Source organism: Odocoileus virginianus, chromosome 10 (genome assembly GCF_023699985.2).
Source record: "Odocoileus virginianus isolate 20LAN1187 ecotype Illinois chromosome 10, Ovbor_1.2, whole genome shotgun sequence".
Taxonomy (NCBI): Eukaryota; Metazoa; Chordata; class Mammalia; order Artiodactyla; family Cervidae; genus Odocoileus; species Odocoileus virginianus.
This window is the reverse complement of record NC_069683.1, coordinates 35,715,297-35,736,675: the sequence shown is the minus strand read 5'-3', so window position 1 is coordinate 35,736,675 and position 21,379 is coordinate 35,715,297. Positions and strand designations below refer to the sequence as shown.

The 21,379-nt window shown below is 34.6% G+C and overlaps 1 protein-coding gene and 1 non-coding gene across 5 annotated transcripts in view; one reads left to right on the top strand and one right to left on the bottom strand.

The window, feature by feature from the left end:
• The window catches only part of USP47 (ubiquitin specific peptidase 47), a 98,936-nt gene that overhangs the window by 4,331 nt on the left and 73,226 nt on the right, over positions 1 to 21,379 (bottom strand). For 3 of the 4 annotated variants that reach the window (XM_020904948.2, XM_020904945.2, XM_020904946.2), the window contains 12 exons: positions 21,126 to 21,257; positions 20,619 to 20,695; positions 20,008 to 20,063; positions 17,504 to 17,616; positions 16,695 to 16,799; positions 13,535 to 13,742; positions 11,925 to 12,040; positions 9,853 to 9,972; positions 7,370 to 8,147; positions 2,404 to 2,579; positions 1,974 to 2,054; positions 320 to 435 (listed from right to left, as the gene is read on the bottom strand). In XM_020904948.2, the coding sequence (XP_020760607.1) occupies positions 320 to 435; positions 1,974 to 2,054; positions 2,404 to 2,579; positions 7,370 to 8,147; positions 9,853 to 9,972; positions 11,925 to 12,040; positions 13,535 to 13,742; positions 16,695 to 16,799; positions 17,504 to 17,616; positions 20,008 to 20,063; positions 20,619 to 20,695; positions 21,126 to 21,257 (2,078 nt within the window). The remainder of the gene's footprint in view (positions 1 to 319; positions 436 to 1,973; positions 2,055 to 2,403; positions 2,580 to 7,369; positions 8,148 to 9,852; positions 9,973 to 11,924; positions 12,041 to 13,534; positions 13,743 to 16,694; positions 16,800 to 17,503; positions 17,617 to 20,007; positions 20,064 to 20,618; positions 20,696 to 21,125; positions 21,258 to 21,379) is intronic. The other variant, XM_070473387.1, reaches the window with a different exon arrangement.
• On the top strand, positions 3,301 to 3,372 carry TRNAS-ACU (transfer RNA serine (anticodon ACU)). The gene has a single exon. It is a non-coding gene; the product is annotated as a tRNA-Ser (tRNA).

The following is a 21,379-nucleotide window of genomic DNA, read 5'->3' as shown; positions in this document are numbered from 1 at the left end:
ATTCTTAACTTAAAAAAAGCAACATGAATCTGACATCAAGGAAAAATGAAATGTTCAAATACAAAAGTCAAATGGTTATTCATCAAAATTTTGGGAAAATACAATGAAATGATTTCAAGACATCAAATTGAGTGTCCTGCAGAGGAAGCTCAGACCAATTCCTAAACAATTTGGTGAGTTCTAACACATTAATCTACAGTACAAAATTTTGAATGGTACAGGAATTTAAAATTCTTTGTTTTAGAAAATCATACTAATCCATGTCAATTGACCACACTGTCTTTCTTGAAACTGCGATGACATTGTAATTTTACTTTACCTGTCAATACTGAGCTCTAAACCACACTGCTCCCTGAGTTGAGGAATTAACTCCTCTTTTGATTGCCGTACAGTCATTCCTTTAGCAAAAACAGCATCTAGCAGAAACTTGCATGGCTAGGAATGTAAAGATAAACAATTACACCCTGAATTACACATTAAAATGAGGATCAACAAAACATTTTATTTGTACTTTATAGTGTAACAATTACTGGGACTGGGTTTAGGAGTCTGTCTTCCTAGATTTAAATCTTGGCTCCATTACTTACTGTTATCTTGAGCAAGTTTACTTAACATTTCTGTGCCTCAGTTGTCTCATCTATAAACTGGGGACAGTATCTTCCTCAGAGTCATTGTGAAGATTAGATATGATAACACATTCATATTTCTCTTCTTATAATACAATGATCATCACTTTTATAGAGTAAAATGAGGGAAATGAATACTAATTTTTCAAATACATCCATTAATTGTCTCAAAAGAGAAACAGAATCCACAAACCCCAAACTCAAAGAAAGACAAGTCAAAATGAGTGTAATGAATCACACATAAGAGATATAACTGATGCCTAATAAAATATTTGTTGAAACAAATGAAGGCATTTTATGAAAACATTACCCGCTTATTTGCTGTTTTTCACATCTGTCTAGGTCTTCATTGAGATGTTATAAATATCTTAAAAATAGCATCTTTGTCTTTATTTTTCTGGGTATTTACCACCATTTTAAATATCACAGGAACTAAGATATTTTATTACTCCCCTAGAACATAGTCTGTTTAGACTCTTAATCCACCGTTTAAGAGCAATATGAACCTGGGCATGTTACTTAACTTCTCTGCGCCTGTTTCTTAACCTATATAGTGGGAATAATAGTACTTTTATAATAGAGTTAACTGATGAGGATTAAAGGAGTTAATATTTGTAAGCACTCAGAGAACAAAGAGGCACTAAATATAATGCTAGTTAAAAAATGTCTCTCTGAATTAAAAAAAGTATACACTACAGGTCAGTTGCTATCTTTCTGTATCATTATACAATCATTCCCAGAAAATAAGCACAAACAAATCCACTTTTAAAAAGCAGAAAATGTATGCCATTCCAGCATTTGTAGCAACACTTTAGATCAGGGGGATGACAAAAATGGTCTGAGGGCCACGATCTGGTGCCTGTTTTTCTGAGTGACATTTTACTGCAAGGAAGTCCCTGCTGTTGGCTTATGTGTTGCCTATGTCTGTTTCTGTGCTATAATGGCAGCACAGAGCAGTTGCAACAGACATAGTATGGCCTGCACAACTGAAACATTCCCTTAAAAGAAATATTCCTCCTGTGTGTTGTGCTGTGCTTAGCTGATCAGTCATGCCCGACTCTTTGCATCCCCTTAGACTATAACCTGCCAGGCTCCTCTGTCCATGGGGATTCTCCAGGCAAAATCACTGGAGTGGGTTGCTATGCCCTCCTCCAGGGGATCTTCCCAACCTGGGATCAAATCCAGGTCTCCCACATTGCAGGTGGGTTCTTTACCATTTGAGCCACCAGGAAAGCCCTTTCCTTCTTTAGAGAGACAAAAAGAAATGTCTAGTAATAAAATCTGTACACTGCATGTTTTTAATAACTACCCAAGTGACCTTACATTGCTTGTAAGGATGTTACTTACCTCTTGTTCATTGACTAGAAGCTGGTACACTTTAACTCTGTATTCTCCTTTTTTAAGTGCTCTTCCCAGTCTAATTGTAATCTATAAATTAAACACACTTTTTAAAAGATGTACTGTCTCAGTAGAATAAACTACCCATTCTCACCCCAACTGTTTAGGATTCTCCCCCTAATTCTCTAGATTCTGGGCTGTTTGAGAACAGGTATATCTTTTACCTCTGATTCCCCAATGCCTAGAATAGTAACTGACACACAGTTAACATTTAACAAATGTTTGTTAGATGAATGGAGAAAACAGTAACAAAAAAACCCAATAATCACTAAATAATCCTTTTAGGGTATCTATTTCACCTTACTTGGAAGTAGTGTAAGATGTTCCCAAATCTATCATTTAAAACAGACTCTAATTATTCAGAATTATTTTTATCAACCTTATTGTCATCTGAAAATGATGAAAGTGTCTCATTCAGCCGGACGCTCTCAAACTCTTGATTGCTGGCGTACACGCGAAAGACCTTGAAGTGAGAGGACAAAACTCCAACAAAGGGCTCTAAATGTTGTTTGAAAGTGGCCAGAGTAATTCTTTTGTCAACATGCACCATCAACCCTAAGCACACAGACACACACAAAAAAACAGAAACAAAAATGTAAAAGAAACCTCTTAAGAGTATAAATACAGCAGATAGATTATAGATTGCCAACTACACTGTGAGGAGGAAAGAGCACCCCTTTTCAGTTATTTGACTTTCAGCTAACATACTACATTGAATGGACATGGACACAGAGCATATGCTACGTATAATCCGACAGCTTTAAATATTCTGAGATATTTGCTTACTCATTTTGGTCACTAATTTAAAAATCAAACTTTCAGGAATTTTTTTCAAATCCATACATTTCTAGTCCTACACAGCAGCAGGGTACGCTGTGACTGTGTCTCACCCCTGCCTCTTCTTCGTCCTTACTAGCTGTCAAGACACAGAGCAAGTCACCAGCCTCCATACCTGCATTTTGTCATTTGAAAAATGGAGATAATAACAGTACCGATCTCATAGTATCTTACTGTCAATTCAGTGAGGTTAATAAGTTAATCATGCTTTTAGAATAGTTTCATAATAGTAATAACCTCAAAATCTAATTTTTTAGATTTACTAAAAAACTAGTAAATCTAGTTCTGGGATTTCTACTAAAAATGTCAAGACTAGCATACAAAGATGACTGTCTTATCCTGTGATTGGCTGGACTATAACAGAAACACCTACATGGATCAGAAACTCCAACCTCCTCTAAGCTCCAATTTAAGCTCTCTTTGCATTATAATATGGACTTCCCTGGTGGCTCAGATGGTAAAGTGTCTGCCTACTACGCAGAAGACCTGGGTTCAATCCCTGGGTTGGGAAGATCTCCTGGAGAAGGAAATGGCAACCCACTCCAGTATTCTTGCCTGGAAAATTCCATGGACAGAGGAGCCTGGTGGGCTACAGTCCATGGGGTCACAAAGAGTCAGATGACTGAGCGACTTCGCTTTCACTTTCTTTTGCATTATAATAATAGGGTTATCTTTGATGTGCTTTAATTTTTTCTAATGCTTATTATTTTAATCTTTGGCCTTTATTTTATAAGCCACTCATGATGATACTTTTGGAACATACTCTTGACACTACTTCTGGAATATATTTCTTATGCTGATCTTCATATTCTATTAAAGAGCAAAAACATCACTAGTTATCTCTTTCTTTTATAAGACAGTGCCGAATGCAAAAGCTGCCATAGAGTCTCACGCTCATGCAGCCCTAAGGCTCTCTGTAGGGCAGACCACAAGTTTTCTGTGAAATTTACATGAAAGATCAAGGATGAAACCTTTATATAGTCTTGGTTTCCATTTCCAAGTCATCCCAACTAGGACTGATGAATTTTTCTGAATGGATTTTTCAAATAATGTCTATTTACTACTCCCCCGGTTATAAAATACTGGTTCACTAGAGAAAATGTGATAAGTATGAATTAGCAGAAAACATACAGTGATGAACTTTATTTACTGTATATACCTTTTGAGGCAGTATATCTTTTACTTTGTTTAAAATGTCTATTTCTAAGCTTTAAGGAATGTCCCTACATATCAGCAATCTAGCTTTTGGCAAATAAACCTCTATTTATTAACCAGAGAGGTGTTAAATTTCTTGAGAGAAGGGAGTAATGAAAAAACTTCTTGATTAGAAATGAGCAGCCTATGGCTGGATTTCAGTTTTGCCACTTTGGTCCGATAAATGGCTATAGGTACTTATCAATCTCTTAGCCTTAGTTTCCTCATGGGATTATTACCCAGTCTCATTGACTGTTGTTCAACAAATGTAGTATATTCTAAGGCATTACTCAAACAAAAGCTATCACTGCCATTTTGGTTTCTCTTGTAACTCCTAGTAATGCTGTATCACAGAAAGACATGAATGTTTGTTGGTTATTGATATAGTCCAATATGGTGATTAGAACAAAGTGTTCTGGAGTTAGATGGCCTGGCTGGAATGAAGTTCTTGTTCCCCTTCACATATTAGATTTGTGACTTCGACTAACTTCTCTGAACTTCAGTGATCTCTATTATAAAACAAAGATAACAATTTTTATATTTCATAATGTGTTTTTAGGTCATACATGCAAAATGCTTAACACAGCACTGACAAAGTGTTAGTTCAACTGACGAGCTATAATTATTTACTGGTTTTACAGAACACCATCATATCGATTTTCCTATCTATGCCTTCATACAGAAGAGTTCAGTCTCTTCACAGCTGCAATTTTAAAGTGCCCTCAAAAGCTTTCTTTTTTCATTCTTTTATGTATTTCTTGAAAGAGGTGGTAACCAAAATTGTACAAAGAAGTTTCAGTGCAAATACATGACCATTTTTATTTCTCTGGTCTTCCTATTTATACCCTACTGCCTGCAGATTACAACTAGGTCACACTGGGATAGTATTTTCAAAGAGGTCTATAAGTACTCCCTGAAACAATTCCTGGATTATAACTAATTGCTTCAAGACCATCATTTTAAGTGTTATTTGGTTATTACCTAAATGAATTGCCTATACAGTGCAGGGCATACCACTCTTCAGGTATCAAATTCTGTTTACCCATTCTACCTTGCCATTTCATCATTCTAAAGAATCTGTACTGTTACTTGTCATCCACATTTCCCAAGCACCTACTTTCAGATCCCTGTGGAACTTGACGAAGCAGTCGTAGTACCGATTCCTGAAACACCTGGCTGCTGGCTGTCATCCCCATTCCCTTTCCCCTAAGCCAGTTTGTTAAACATGGAAAGACACTTTGCAGGGTTTTCTTCTCAAACAACCTTCTGTATAGCTTCTGAACACTTAAATAATTCATAGAAAATGATTTATCTTCATCACATGTTTTACTATATCCATGAATGCTAGTAAATTAGCCCACAATGTATTTCTAAAAAGGTTAAAATGGTCAGCAGGCTCCTTTGCAAAGGTTCCATTAACTGTTTTAAGATGGAAATGAGACCCTTCAAACTATAATTCTAAATATCTCCACTAAATCCTTCCTACAGTTGAATGCAGTCAAATTTCCAGTACATCATTGAAAAACAAACTCCTTGAAAGAAATTTCTAACCTTTTTCCAAAGAGAAGCTATTTTTAATTTCTGCAATGCTCTTGAAGGGTTGAGAATGATAAGAAAGCAGTGTAGGTACTAGCTATCTTTACTATGATGTGAGAAAAGAAACAGTGGTTAGCAGTGAGAAGGTGGAGAAATGAGTACCAGGCTTGCAACTGGAATACTTGAATCTGATCCCAGCAGTGTGACCTACTAACTGTGTGACCTCAGGCAAATTATTTAACCTGTATGAGCCAGTTTCTTCATCTGTGAGTTACGTTTAACAATATCAATTTCACACAGCTGCTGAGAACTAAATAAAATAACATGTTAATGAGAGCTGTAAGAAAAAAAAAAAAACCCATGAAAATTTAAATAAAGTATTACTATAATAGAGTTTCTCTGTCTCCATTTTAATCTACCAATCCACATTTTCCCACTTGAGTTTCTATAAGATATAGGTATGGATGTCAAATAATTATGCTGTTTTTGAACCTACTTAAAAACACAAACTTATGCATTTTTACTACTGATTTCATTTCTATCACTTTTAAAAGGAATTAAAAGATCCAGTTTTGAGACTATAAGCATCATAGCATTTAACTAATATAGTGGTTTTTCTGTGCACCTTCTCCTCATGAGATGAAGCATAATGCTGCACTTTAATCATCCCGACTTCTAACAAATACATAGGGCCTAGTTACAGCTTATATTCAGGAAATAGCAGTTGTGGAGGCATACAAATGGAGAGATGAAGAGTGGGACTCTCTTACAAAGTAATAGGAGCAAGTGCATTCATACCAGAGCTTTAACCTTTAGTAATGGTCCCACTAGTTACTAGCCATATATATGTTTTTGGGAAAGTCATTCACCCTCTATGAGTTTCAGCCTTCTCATCAGAGGATATCAATGTCTATTTTATTAATCTCAGAGAAGCTTCAAGTGAGAACAAAGAAGTGTTTTGAAAACTAAAATATAAAAATATAAGGGGTAATATTAATATTTGCCTTTCAGACTAATGCAAAGTATTTAGGTTTTCAGCTATTTCCCTTTTATACTTGAAGAAATATTTTGTATCTTGCACCTGTTTGTCCTGCTAATTCTCTGGCTGGTTTTATTTTGATATTTCATGAATTCTTTTATTGAGTCTCATACAATGTTATGTTTTTGTTGTTGTTTGTCCAAGTGTCCAAATCACTTCCATTCTGAGATTATACAATTCAGCACTTCTAGTTTATATGCCTGAGGCTTCCTTCAAAGAAATGTGGGGGAAAAGGTCCCTTTTCTTTCTCTGACTTTCCCAGTTAATTACGTACTTTTTAGGGGGTGTAGGAATGGTGTACCTTGGAGTAGGTGATGGAGGAAACGGAAGGAATGCACAAATTAAAAATTTTTCTAGGCACTGAATAAAAAATTTTCTAAAGTACCTGGCCTTTTTTTTGTATATTATTTGTTATTTAAACTATTTCTTTTCCTTTTTAAAATTCTGCACTATTATACTTCTTTCCTTTAAAAATATTCTTAATTTCTTTCTTTTTAAAAATCATCTCACCAGAGTCTGGACATCATTCCAGCACAGGTCTAAGAACACTGCTCACTACAACTGCATCAAAAATGAAAGCAAAGAAGAGAGAGGATAATCTTATAATCCAGGATGCTACAGATAATCTTAGGACAAAGCATCTCTCTTAGCTGATTCTTCTCAACTAAAAATTTAAATGAACTGATAAAAAAGAATTGAGGCTGTTTCAAGAAGCAGCCTTTTTCTTTAAAGTACATACATTTATGTCCTTCCCCAGAACCTTCATCTGCAGCATAGGGCTCTGCTTTGAAATACATGTACTGTATTTCTCCCCTACTCTTGCCACTCTCATCATATTCACTGTCCGTTCCAGAGTCTTCTTCTGCTGTATCCCATGTCTCCTTTTTCCCTTCATTCGCTTTAGTTCTTCTACTACTCGTGATGCTGTGAGAGTCAAGTCCATTAGCCAAAGGGATCTGAGCATTATCTGCATTGCACAAAGTGTCACTGCTATGACTCGAGCTAAGAATATCACTGTCCACCGAACTTGTACTCCTGTCATTATTCACATCTGAATCTGATCGCTCTTCAGATTGAAAATGTTCAGGATCAGAAGTCTGCATATGCTGTTCAAGTTCTCTATTATCCACTGAGGCTGAGGAGTCCCTCTCATTGAGAGGTGATTCAATGTTTTCAAAGTCACTTGTCTCAGTACTCTTGCTGCTGTCCCCATTATCTCCCTCCTGCTGCTGTTGCAGTGACAAGCTTTTGAGTTTTTCAGTGCTTTCTTCCAGAATAGCTTCCACAGACTTTAGGCTCCCTGAAGGTCCTTTGACTCTTTCACAGTCATCATCCACGTTCCCAGAGTCACCCCCAGCTTTCTGATATGCTGTCCTTTTGGAGTAAGATCCTGGAGATTGTTCAGGTAGCAAAACAAATAATCTGATTGTATTTGCATGCCGATCCAGGAGTTTCCATAAATGAGAGTCTGTAAAGGCCATCTGGTAATCCAAAGTCTCAGAACTTTCAACAAACACCTAAACAGCAAGTTAAAGAGTTACATTACACCATTAATTTTGGGGACAATCTCATTCACTGTAAGAATAACATCACATCAATATAAGACAGTTCACAATAGATTATAAAATTTGAGATGATAATGTTTCTAAAGGACATATATATATATCGTTTTTGGAGACTAATAAACTTTATGTTCATATCTCCTTGTAACTGGCCATAAACTGTGCTAAGACAGATGGGGCACACACATGTGTATGTGCCTGCCAAATCTCTTGCTTACTGGAACATTCATAAAAACATCTTGGCAATGCAACACCAAAATCCAAGTTCTATAAAAAGTTTTATGGACAAATGACTTGATTCTATAGCAAATAAATTGCAAGGAAACAAACATAAAGGGAAAGCTTTAGACTAAAATAAACTTAAAGAGATATTACAGCCTTTATTCAGATTCTGATGTGAGCAAATTTCACTGAAAAGTTTTTTTTAAGATAATCAGGGAAATCTGAACACTGACTAGATATTGGTTAATACTAAGGCATTTCTGTTAATTTTTTAGGTGTAACAATGTAATTGTGGTTATGTTTTTAAAAGAGTTCTCATCTTATAGAAATATATACTCATTGCTTATAGATGAAATGATATGATGCTGGGGATGTTTCTGAAATAATCTAGGGGAAGTAGTTAAATATAGATGAATCAAGACTTAATAATTACAGAAGCTGGGTGATAAGTACATAAGGGTTCATTATACTATTTTCTGCACTTCGGCGTATGTTTGAAATTTTCTATAATAAAATTTTAAAAAGTGAAATGCATATATATATATCTGGCAATTATGAATAGCATTTTGAATTTTGTATAAATGTTATTCAATAAATGTTATAAATGAGGGCTATAAGCTAACCATTTAAGGAAAAATATTAAGTTAGATCCTTCCCACTCCTTACCCTAAAACAGTATTAGGGTAGATTAGAGATTTTAATGTTATATACAAATACCACACAGAAGTACTGGAAGAAACTACAGGTGAATAAAAATTACACGTCAAAATTGATAAAACAATATATAAAAAAAGGGCTAAATGTTATAAAAGATCAATCTTTTCTAAGATGAGAGAGACTGGAAATGGTGATAAATAAAAGATGGTAATCGAGGAAACTTTGCTACAGTCTATCCAGAGTAAACTAATAGCATTAAGAATAAAAACACATGAAAAATGATATGATGGAAACATAATGACACCAAGAGATGCAACAAAAAGACCAACATGAACTTTCTCTTTCCTTCTAGAGATAAACGAGTAGGAAAAGGGAATAACATGAAGTGAACCCAAGATAAGAACTGTCTGTACCCTAGGCATGCTTCAGACTCACCATGAAGTAACGCTTTATGGGAGAAGCTCAAGAATGAACAAAATTCAGAGGACATAATCATTGTGACCAGAACTAGTCATCAAGGTTCCACCAGAGAGGCAGGACTAATCAGGGGCTTGAAAAATAAATGTAGGTAGATGGGGGAAAAACACTACATGTTGGGGTAGCACATGAACAAGGCAAAGAGGAGAACCAGCAAGATTCATTTAGAAGACAAAGAAGCATGACCTGACCTGACTATAAAGATAGGTAATTACTGGAAGGATGTGAGAATTTAAAAGGTAAAATTTCAGACAAATGGTCAACAGCAGTACAGAAAATAGTAATGGAAAAATAAAAGACATACCTTGTTACTTCTAAAAAACCCTTCAAGTTTCAGGGTTTTACTGGGCACAGTGAGAAGGCGCAAATCATTGTAGCAGCGTTCCAGCACTATTCTCATTGTTTCAGCAGGTAAATGGATGGCCTAAAATGAAAGTGATTTAATTAAAAAGTACTTTTTCAAAATAATTTTGCTTGACTTGGAAATATGGGAAAATAAGACAATGCCGAGTTCTTCTTAGAAACAGCAGAAAGAAAATTAAGTGAAAAATAATCTTACTAGAGATTTACAAATTAAAAACATTATCAGTCCTATCCACTAATTAGGCTGTAAATTAGGAGAACAGAAAATCACTTATAAATGTATGCTCTGAAACTATTTTAAAAGTAACAATTACTCACTAAAAGTTCTATTTCTCCCAAACTCATGAAGTAAATGAGGTGATGATTCCACAGAAACTGAATAACTGACTGTGAGAACTGATGTCAAACCACTTAACTTCTTGACTTTTGATCAGGTCTTCTGTACTGAGTTAATACTTCTACTAAATCAATTTTTTTTCTGTGTAAAATGAGATTAAATTAGTAGGTAAATTTTAAAGTTCTTCTAAAATTCCATGTCCTTAATTTTTGGTGTCACTTAAGAAATTTCTCATGAAATGAGCAAATAAAAATAATTTACATTTTACAAAACTTCATTTGTATAGTTAATGATGACTAATTCTGAGGCATTCTAGTTATAAACACTAAATTTCTTGGCATCTTGTTTTCTGACTGTCTTTATACTCTACAGACATATTTTTCCCCAACAAAATTATAAGCTTCTTCAGGGAAGAAAACACATGTGTTTCTTTTGTATTCTACCTCAATGCTGGTATTCTAGATTAAACTATAAAACAGAGCAGTTAATCATAAACTATGACTTCAAAATATGATTTGTTTCCTCTGATTATTACTGTGGCAAAAGTGTCAGAAGTATTTTTTTAACATAGTAATAATTAATAACTAACTTCTATACTTCACTTTTTCACAAAAAGAGCATTTATTTATTTTACTCATGTTCACAACAACCCTGTTAAAATAGGCATTAAAAAATTCCAGATGAGATAAAAGACAATACTACCATAAAATGAATACTAGAAATGACTGGCTGAAAGTTTTTTGATTTGTGATTTCTGAACAATTCCCACCACACCAAAGGACTCTAAGTTGGGTTAATTTTGCCTATATTTGTGTGCTCAATGTTCTACAGAGTACAAGACCCCTGAAAGGATTATAATGATTTCTCTGGAGTGAAAGAGTTTTTCTATTCAAGGAAATCTGAATGTTTCATCATCATGTTTTTCCAGTTCAAAAATTCTGAACGAGCCTATACTCTTTACTATTTGCTCACATAATGTGACTGATAGCAGCTTACTCTTCTACTACTTATTCATTTATCACTATCTTTCTGGTTACCCCAATGTGAAACTCCTCAGGTCTTCTGTGCTCCTGCCTTGCTCTAATATTTAGCAATTCCAAGTGCTGCCAATTTTATTTATAGATTCACTCTTACAATCTCCACTTTTTTTCATTTCTGGTCTTATGTCTTCACCTAAATTACTTTAACAACCTCATCTATTAATAATGTTCCTGACTCCTCCCTCAGTCCATTGGGAACACGAGTCTGGAATTGCCAGAACTGCCACACTACAGCACAGCTCTCATATCATAACACTGCTGTACTTAGAAAAACAACCAACCAACCAACCTACTTCCTACTGCTTAACTAAACAGAGTCCAAACTTCTCTGTTTACATTTAAAAACCTGCCATGAGATAAAGTGAACTTATGTTTCCAGGCATGTACTTCACAATGATCCAGCCAAACACACATGTCATTGTTACAGGCACTTGCTTCACACTTCTTATCTTCACATTTAGGTCAGTCTGCTTCTTCCATATGAAGTATCCTTTTCTCCCAATTACAGTTGTCTCCAAGCTATAAATACATTGGCTTCTTGAGGTAAATATCAGTTCCTACATCTTATAACTATCACATAGTGCTTTGTACATAGCAGGCATTTAAAAATATTCATTGACCAATTTTAAAACTTACCTTTGAAATAAGCTGTTTGAACTCTGTAACTGTTTGATTTAAGTAAGCTCGGACAGTGATGGGAGCAGCTATAGATTCTGCCTTTAGATCAACAACATGAACTTTCACCATTACTTCTGTCACATTTGAAAAACACAGAAACACAAATGGAGGTTCTTTTTTAAAAAGGAATTTCACATTAGCAATGCATTCTAAATGTGTTTCTAACAGATAGCAAAGATAATGTTTTTCTAATTGTCAAAATGGTAGATGTATAGGTTAACATGCATAATACAATTAACACTTCTTTCACAATTTATCACATTACAAATATATATAAAGAACTAAAAAATAAATCTAATAAAAAGGTTCTTACAGATCTCTTTAAAATGGCAAAAGTCAAAATGTGATTTTTAAAAATACATGCTTTGTTTCCTTATAAAATATTAATACCACCCCTGTTGAATTTTTCAAGCATAGTAAAAATATATATCCAAAGTTCTAAAATACAGAGCAAAACCACAACTTAACACTAACAGAAATAACTAGAGAAAACAAATACTAAAGGGGACATAGAAGCCCTACTTGCTTTTTACAACCTTCACTAAACAATTCAAGACCTTGTTCATAATCAAAGACTTCTTCTCAAAATAATATTCTCTATATCCTATAGAGAATTCAACAGAAAAGCTTCTGGTTTACATGTTTTGTTTTCTGACTTAAAAGTTTTCATGTTAACAACTTAATGCCATCTTCTCCTCTCCTGTTTTCAGGATATCATATAAAACTTAACTTTCAGTCACCAGAAAAATAAATGATCTTCAATACCTAGATTTAGTAGATATTCTCCAGCTTTAATTGTTTTAATCTCTTGTACATAGCACATGTCAATCTTCCATTTCCCCCAATGTAGCTAATCTAAATTTGAATATTATTCTAAAGTATTGACTATTAAACAATAAAGGAGATTATGAGTGTCATAATACACAACAACATTTAGAGTTCTCTTTTTAAAACGTGAGTTATTTTGCTAACCAATGTTATACTTTTATCATACTCTCTACAGTCTAATTCAAAAATAGTCTGAAAGAAAATGCTCCAAAGGGACTCTTTATGGATAAAGTGGAGTATGACTGAAGAAGCTCTTGAAAGAATACCATCCTTAATCTACTTTGGAAAGAGGAGGCTTCAAAAACGGGAGGTGTGGAAGATCGGCAGAAGAAGAGGATTTGAACGAGTTAGGGAACCGTGGCTTCAGGGAGGCCCTGAAAGACTACTTCTGAGGCTTTATGAGGACATACTTCTTTGGGCCGTGGTCTTCTCTATAAAAAGAGAGGCAGGGGCAGGGGCAGGGGCAGATGTAGGAAGGGAGGATGATTTAGTACTGGAGGAGAAAAATCCTACTGAAGACTTCTGTTGTTTTCTTTGTTATTTGTTTTTAAAATTTTGTGTATAGTTTTTTGAAAGTAGTCTAGAATTTAATTCCAGGTTTGTTGCTCACTACTTCAAAACCTATCAAAATTATTATACATTCTGAGAACATGTAAAAAATTTAAAAATAATTTCTATAAACAGAAAACTTTATGAAAATATAAGTCCTTTACAATTCAAAATACCATAAAAATGCTTACCTCCAGGTTTATAAGACTGGAAAACTTGATCAGGTCTTCTTGTTTCCAACAGCAGATCAAACATGTATGTTGACTTGACTCCACCTAGTAAAAGACCCATTGGAGTATCTTCTTCTCCTTCATATGATCGTTCAAGATAATCATGAAACTCATCATATTTAACAAGACGACAGCAATCCATGGGTATTACCTCTTCTAAATCCATCATCTAAAAGAATACAACATCCAAGGAAAAAGAAAAAAATATATATATTTTAATCTGATATGTAACTGTACTAACAGGAGATCCTAACAAACAATAAAGTCCATATATATTTATGATTTGCACCAAAGCTCAAAGGCATGACTTAAATGGTATTTTAAAATAACCCTATTTCATTATCCCTCAAATTATACAACCTATATACCAACATATTTTAAAGACTTTTAAAAAGTTAACATTCTAAACTTTAGATGCACTCAAAATTAATGCACTGTAAGCTATTGCTTTATAACTATTAACCTGGAAACATAAGAGGAAAATAACCAACTAGAACATGCATCTTTTGTTATCTTAACCCAATCTGGAGAAAAACTGGTAATTCATGTATCTAGTAGTGCTCTTCTTAAGCACAGGAGGACAGCATGCCTTGCTGAGCTACCACAAAGGCCTTCCCGTTTCACAAGTGCTACCCCACTCTTCTCTGAACCATCCCCCGCAATCTAAGCCAACAGAACACCAACAAATCAGAGATAGGAATTTCTATCAAAAATTTCCCCTCTATTCCATGTCACTTGTAGGTGGCACACACTCCATGCAACATCACTTAAGTGGGAACTGAATCTCTCAGAGAAATAGAGTACGACTGCTTAGAAGTAGTTGATACTCATTCAAGGTTTGTGCTTACTGGTGGCTCAGATGGTAAAGAATCTGCCTGCAATGTGGGAGACCTGGATTCAACTCCTGGGTTGGGAAGATGCCCTGGAGGAGGGCATGGCAACCCACTCCAGTATTCTTGCCTGGAGAATCCCCATGGACAGAGGAGCCTGGCAAGCTACAGTCCTTGGGGTCACAAAGAGTCAGACAGGACTGAGCAACCAAGCACAGCACAGCATGAGCCTCCCAGCAACAGGGCAGGACTGCTTAGGAGCATTTCATACTCATCTACGGCGTGTGATTATGACTTTAAACAAAGTGCATAAACCTCGGTTTGTCCCCACTGTCCTCTACTCTACTCACTCACACCCCACTAATGGAATTTTACCTTTCTTACGTAAGATTAATTTCTCTCTTCTATTTAACTCTTTACCTTTATGAGCTTTTACTTTCTATTTTTAAGACAAGATTTTTTTCCCCCTACATTAAAAACTGATGGAATATGAGAACCTACTGTATAGCAAAGGGAACTGTATTCAATGCTCTGTGGTTACTTAAATGGGAAGGAAATCTTAAAAAGAAGGGCTATATGTAATACATATAACTGATTCACTTTACTGTACAAGGGAAACTAACACAATATTATAAAGCAACTATACTTCAATAAAAATTAAACAAAACACCTAATGAACTGTAAACTACCCTTATCACTATCACTGATTGACCTTACTGTGTAAACCTGTTAAGACATTTTCTCCATTTTAGTCTAATTTGGTTTCACTACTATTTTGCGTGCAGTCCACCATTATGTTTAAAGGATTTTTACTTTAATCAGGTGAACCCAGAGACATTTATCCACTTATTATCTGTTCATGCCTATACCCATCCAATTTTGACTAGGTAAAAGTAATAGAAATGCAACTGTGAGCAAAATTATGGCACTCTTCACCCTTGTTAGTGCTTACAATTTAGTGAGGGACAGTAACATTAATTAAAACAGTGACAATTAAGTATAAATTTTTAATACTGATGAAATGCTATGAAAGACCAGGTATGTAACAGAAGTTTTCAAATTTTGTGTGTCCAAAAATTCCACTTGAGGTACTCATTTAAATTGCATGAATCCCAGAAGCCAAAATGTAAGTTCACATTTATTTGCAAGAATTAGTTTTTTCATAGGAATGTGATTCTGGTGCAGCCTGTGCTGGGTTATACACAGCACTCTGAGGATAAATGCCAGTGATCTTATGAATTATTTTTATTTTTTCATTGGTTCTATTCATAAATATAAATGAAATGATGCAGCATGCATATTTTTTCTCTAGGTCTGAACTATATATCATTAGAATAAAATAAAATTTCTATACTGATAAAATTGTTTAATTTCGTTTTATGCCACTCTCTTCTCATTCAAGACGATCTAAAGACAATGCCTCCTTTTTCAGCTTCTTTATCATGCACTTCTTCACCTTAGTTTTTCTACACGCTTTTTCCCTAGTTTCTTGCACAGCTGTCTCCTTCTCATGGTTTAAGTCTCAGATTAAATAACCTTAATATACTTCTGAATTACTTCATAGCATCTAAACAATAAGATATTTGCAAATTATCTTTAAATATTTAAATATTGTGGTGTTTAAATATTTTGTCCATTTTCCCCCAGTGGGATTACAAACTCCATGAAGGCAGTGAGCCTATCTTGTTTACTTTGGTACCTCTAACACCTCATGTTATCTTGTTCATTCTAGTTCTCTTATGCCTCATATGGTAGTCATTCAATAAGTATCTGCTACAGTGGTGCTACTCGTAAAGAACTTGCGGGCCAATGCAGGAGACATAAGAGACACAGGTTCAATCCCTGCATTGGGAAGATCCCCTGGAGGAGGGCATGGCAACTCACTCCAGTGTTCTGTCCTGCAGAATCCCATGGACAGAGGGGCCTGGCGGGCTATAGTCCATAGGATCACAAAGAGTAGGCCATGACTTAGCAATAAAAAACAAAAACAATTTGAATATAAAGAATAAATAAATATCTTTGTTTCTAATTTTATTTCTGAGTTCTAGAAAGCTTAACTGGCTTTCAGAGTGAGAAAGTTCTCAAAAGCAATGAACCACATTTCAAAGAAGAGGTATAAGCTATGCTCCTTAAGAGATTCATTGATAGGATTTAATGGGCTACTGCAAGTGAAAAAAAAAAGCTACTGGAAGTGCTTATACTACTACTGACTATAATAAAAACTTGGGAAAATGTTAGCACCATTATGTAAGACATCAATAATTAAATGCCAACAGTACAATTAAACATACCTTATAAGCCATTTCTACTGCTTCCTTTAGTGTCTTATCCTTATGAACCTCCAATTTATTTTCCATCATCACTTGTTTCACAGGATGCAAGCAGAATAATTTTATCTAAAAAATGTATATGTAAAATATCATCATTAACTCAATAAGTCATAAATCAAACTAGTTTTGTAGACAGTATGTAAATCAAATTATTAAAATTTTTAATTTTACTTTTTTAATTTTTAATACATTAAAAAATATATATTAAAATATAATTGAGATCACTCTCCCTCAGGTCTATTTATCTCGCTTAATAATTGATAGTTTATCAAAAATTCAAAATCATTCATTTTAACAACTATGTTTCTTTATAAGCATGTATCACAATTTATGAAACCACTCTCCTACTGATAAACATTGAAGTTGTTTCCAATTTTTCCCTAATTTGGAAAATACTGTGGAGAATGCTGTGGTAGTCGAAATTTTTACTACACTGTAATTATTTCATTATATAATATTTTTTAAGAGAATCATATGAAAGAATATAAATTTGCTTTAAGGCTCTTGATAAATCTAATGCAAATGCTAGACAAAAAGGTTTATAAATTTACTCTTGTAGGAGAATGTTACAAAGTTCATCTCATTGCAACCTTACCAGCACCATTATCACATTACTGATTTTTTAAGCATAAAATAAAATCACTTCACCTCAGTAATATAGTTGGCTACACGGCTTAATGATTACACCACTCAATGAGTAAGTTACGAGAAACGCAGTGAAGCAAAGTTTAACAGCACTTTTTAATTAAAAGTAAATTAGGAAATCTAACCTTGCATGTATTGCGCTCAATTTCTCGTTGCCTCTTTTCTTGTTCTTCCAATTCTCTCTCTCTCTGCACCAAGTTTTTAATATGTTCTGGATACTCATCTACTTCTAGAAATTCTATTAATGGTAAAAACAGGGTAAAACAGTGCCACTGAGACTGATCTTCCTTTATACAATTTTGTTCTACTATATTTCCAGAGGATATACTTCTACTACAGCTGTTATTAAAATTTACTTCAGTTACATCAATCTTTCAATGTGGAACACAAACTTCTTCCAGACAAGGGTGAAGAGGTAGTTAATAATGACACATGGTTAGGTCTCAAAAAAAGCCGAATCTTTACCTATATACCTCTTGGCTCCTGACAACTCTAGCATGTAAATTAAGATTTTTAGAGTGAAAAAGCCTCCCTTAAACTTGAAAATAAAAGCACTTCTGATTTAAAATAGTGCTATCACAAAACTGTGCAAACCTTGGGCAGGTTTACTTCCCCAAACCTTGGCTTTTTTCAGCTAATTAATAGCACCTGCCACAAAGAGTTATTACCTGGGATATAATGAAATGTAATACATACTGTTGATACTCTATTACTACAAACGGTATTTATTTTATTATTATTCACTAATATCATCTTTCCTTTGTTCTCAAAGTAGTCTTTTAGCTGCCTTTTTTAATAAGGGAGGCACAATCCTTTTTTTTTTTTACTTATTTATTTTTGGCTGCACTGGGTCTTTGCTGTTTTGCCTGGGCTTTCTCTAGTTGCGGCGAACAGGGGCTCCTCTTTCTTGTTGTGCGTGGGCTCCTCATTGTGGTGGCTTCTCCTGTTGCAAAACACAGGCTCTAGGTGCACGGGCTTCAACAGTGGCAGCACGTGTGCAGGCTCAGTTGTTGCAGTATGTGAGTGTAGGCTCAACAGTTGTGGCACACAAGCTTAGTCACTCCATGACACATGGAATCTTCCCAGACCACGGATCGAACCCATGTCCCCTGCTGTGGCAGGCGGATTCCTATCCACTGTGTCATCAGGGAAGTTCCCAGCTGCCTTCTAATCAAAGAACTTCAAACGTAACTCGAAGTGTTAGAAGTATGAGATTATGACACTGTTTAATAAAGCCAATGATTGCTGGGCATTAAAAAGAGAGAACAATTTATATTTTTAAAAAATCACTCCTCTTTGGAAGGCAAAAATCCACTGTTTTTAGAAATAAGCTCTAATTTAAAAAATATTCCGCATTATACATACAGTGCCCCCTGATGCTTTATCACAAAACTAGAGTTGGGGGGAGCAGAAAAAAGAAAGTTGAATTATTGCACTACTGAAAACATGGGACACTGAGTGCCACAGAAGATACATGAACTATAATCCTGGTCCTATCTCCAGACAGTTATGACCTTGGACAAGTCACTCTTTGGGTATAGTTTCTTTATGTGTAAAGTGAGAATGGACACTTCTACTCTGAAATCTCTATTCTGAAATGAGTTCTCATTGTAATTTCTTTTTTCTCTTTCCTATAATTACATTATAAATTATTGAAGAGCCCTTAAACAGCAGTCCCTGAATCATATCATTGGTGAAAAGACAAATAAGTCGTAGGCCCTGCAACAACTGAATTCATAATCTCATGAGGGTTTATGAAAATGTAAACAAAAACATTAATTAGATTGCCTAAAAGACTTACTTATAGTATGGCAATTTCTAAACAAAGGAAATATGTTGAAATCAAAGACAATGATTATATTAATTGTGAAAATATAAGCAGTATATCACCTGACTATATATCTCTGTGTACACACACACACACACATCATACACCTATCTGCAAATACTGTTTCTGTCAAGATCAGAGTTAGCAAGAAAATACAGGAACTGTAATTTTTTAAAGTAGCAATTACAAAAGGAAAAAAGAAAGGCAAATCCACATGCTTTGTATACAGCATTATTTTTAGGATTCTTAGTAAAATTAAAATATAATAAAGGACGCATACTTGACTCTTAAAATTTTACTTGCTTTTTAAGCAAATAAGCAAAGATATTTAACTCTAGCATGAAACTAAATGCTTAAAATTTTATCTCAATTTTCTATAACAATGCTATAAAATACTTAAAAAAAAAAAAACCTATAACATCCCCATTTTACATTTGTGGAAAGTAAGACTTAGAAAAGTTAAATAAATAATTCCTTCTGAGACATGCAAATTGTGAGTTATGACGGCTACACAGATAAGGGACTGTCATCACTGCACCAAACTACACAGAATACAATCTTATTGGAAATAAATATCCAATGTACATAATGCAGAGGAAGTTAAGTTTTGTCTCTTAGTGTGTTACAAGGAAAAGTTCAACTTTTTCCCAAATGCTTTTACCAATTAGTATTACCTCAAAACTATCTTTACAATTAATTCTTCTACACATAAAAAAATTTAATAGTCCTATCATTCAAAAGCTTGCAAAAAAAAAATTGTTTAAAAACACAAACAAAAATCAAGTAACTATGTCAACATACTTGCATTTCTTGCTGGGTCCTTCAGTCTGTATATCAGCATATATGCATTTGTGGAGCTAGCAGAAACATAAAAATGATTAATGGGGACAAAAAGTCGACTGTAAAGGTTCCATTTCCTAGCATCAAATTTTTACTTTAAATAGAAATTTTTTCATTGTTTCAAAAAATTAAAAATGTGTTCTTGAACAGGTTCAGATTTAAATATTCTTGGCAAAAAGACTACTTTGACACATCTAGGAGAAAATCCTCTGTCTTCTCTTGGTAACACAGTAGAATCTTCAAAACACCTTTGTCCTTGAATGACAGTCAAGGAATGACTGTCCCTGAAGGACAGTAGTCCGCAAATTTTTTACTGAAAAGGGCCAGATGGTCAAAGTCATAGGCTTTGTGGGCAACTCTGCTGTTGTGGTGGGAAAAGATGAACATGCAGTATTTAAAGCAACGAGCATGGTGGTATTTCAAGAAAACTTTATTTTCAAAAACTGCAGGCAGGCTGAATCTGGCCCATAGGTTACAGCTTGTTGACCCCTGAGTTAAATCTTTTTAATGCATAAAATGCTGAAAAGCTTGTAATTCTAATTTATGAACAGTAAAACTAGGAAGTTATTTACCTTGCAAAAGCACTGGAGTAATATCCTCTGCTTCCTGAAGATCCACCGTGTGTTTTCTTAATGTCCTCTTGTGTTATCTAAAAGTTGTTACAGTACTTACTTTTTTTGGTACGATCTAACACCTTTATGTCAATATGAACTCAAGTTTTAACCTCAGAGTTAAACAGACCACACAGATACCATTTCTCAAAATGTAATCATAATCAGTGGCTACTAATGGTCAGTCATTTCTAGTCCTCTTAAATAGGCAGCCCACATGAAGGCTCAAGCCAAGAAGAAAACTGGGGATCTATCTCTACAACACTCAACAAGCTCAAAATAAAACAAAACAAGGAGATAACAACAATAAACAAAGGAAATTTACTGAAAACAAAAGACTGATTAGGTATGTGTCTTAAAATGCTTCACTGGACAGACTGTCTCCCATTTTTAATAAACCCTTCTACTGATGAGAAACATCCTTACTCCTGTCTTTCAGAATAATAATCTTAAAAAATTCCTCCTTACCCTGCTGACATGTTGGTCATTGAAGCTGTACCACTGGTCATCACTGAAAGACTTAATGCAAGCGTAATAATGGCCACCAGCAGCGCTCCCTGAATGAACCATAACGGAGAAGAGCTCATAGATCAAGGAATTCTAAGGGAAAAGAAAAGTAACTCAGAGCAGAGGAAAAACACAAAACTGTAATTTGTATATTTCTTATTCTCTACTAAAACACAGTGAGGTAATACGTTAGTTGTCTTACATATTTATGGCAA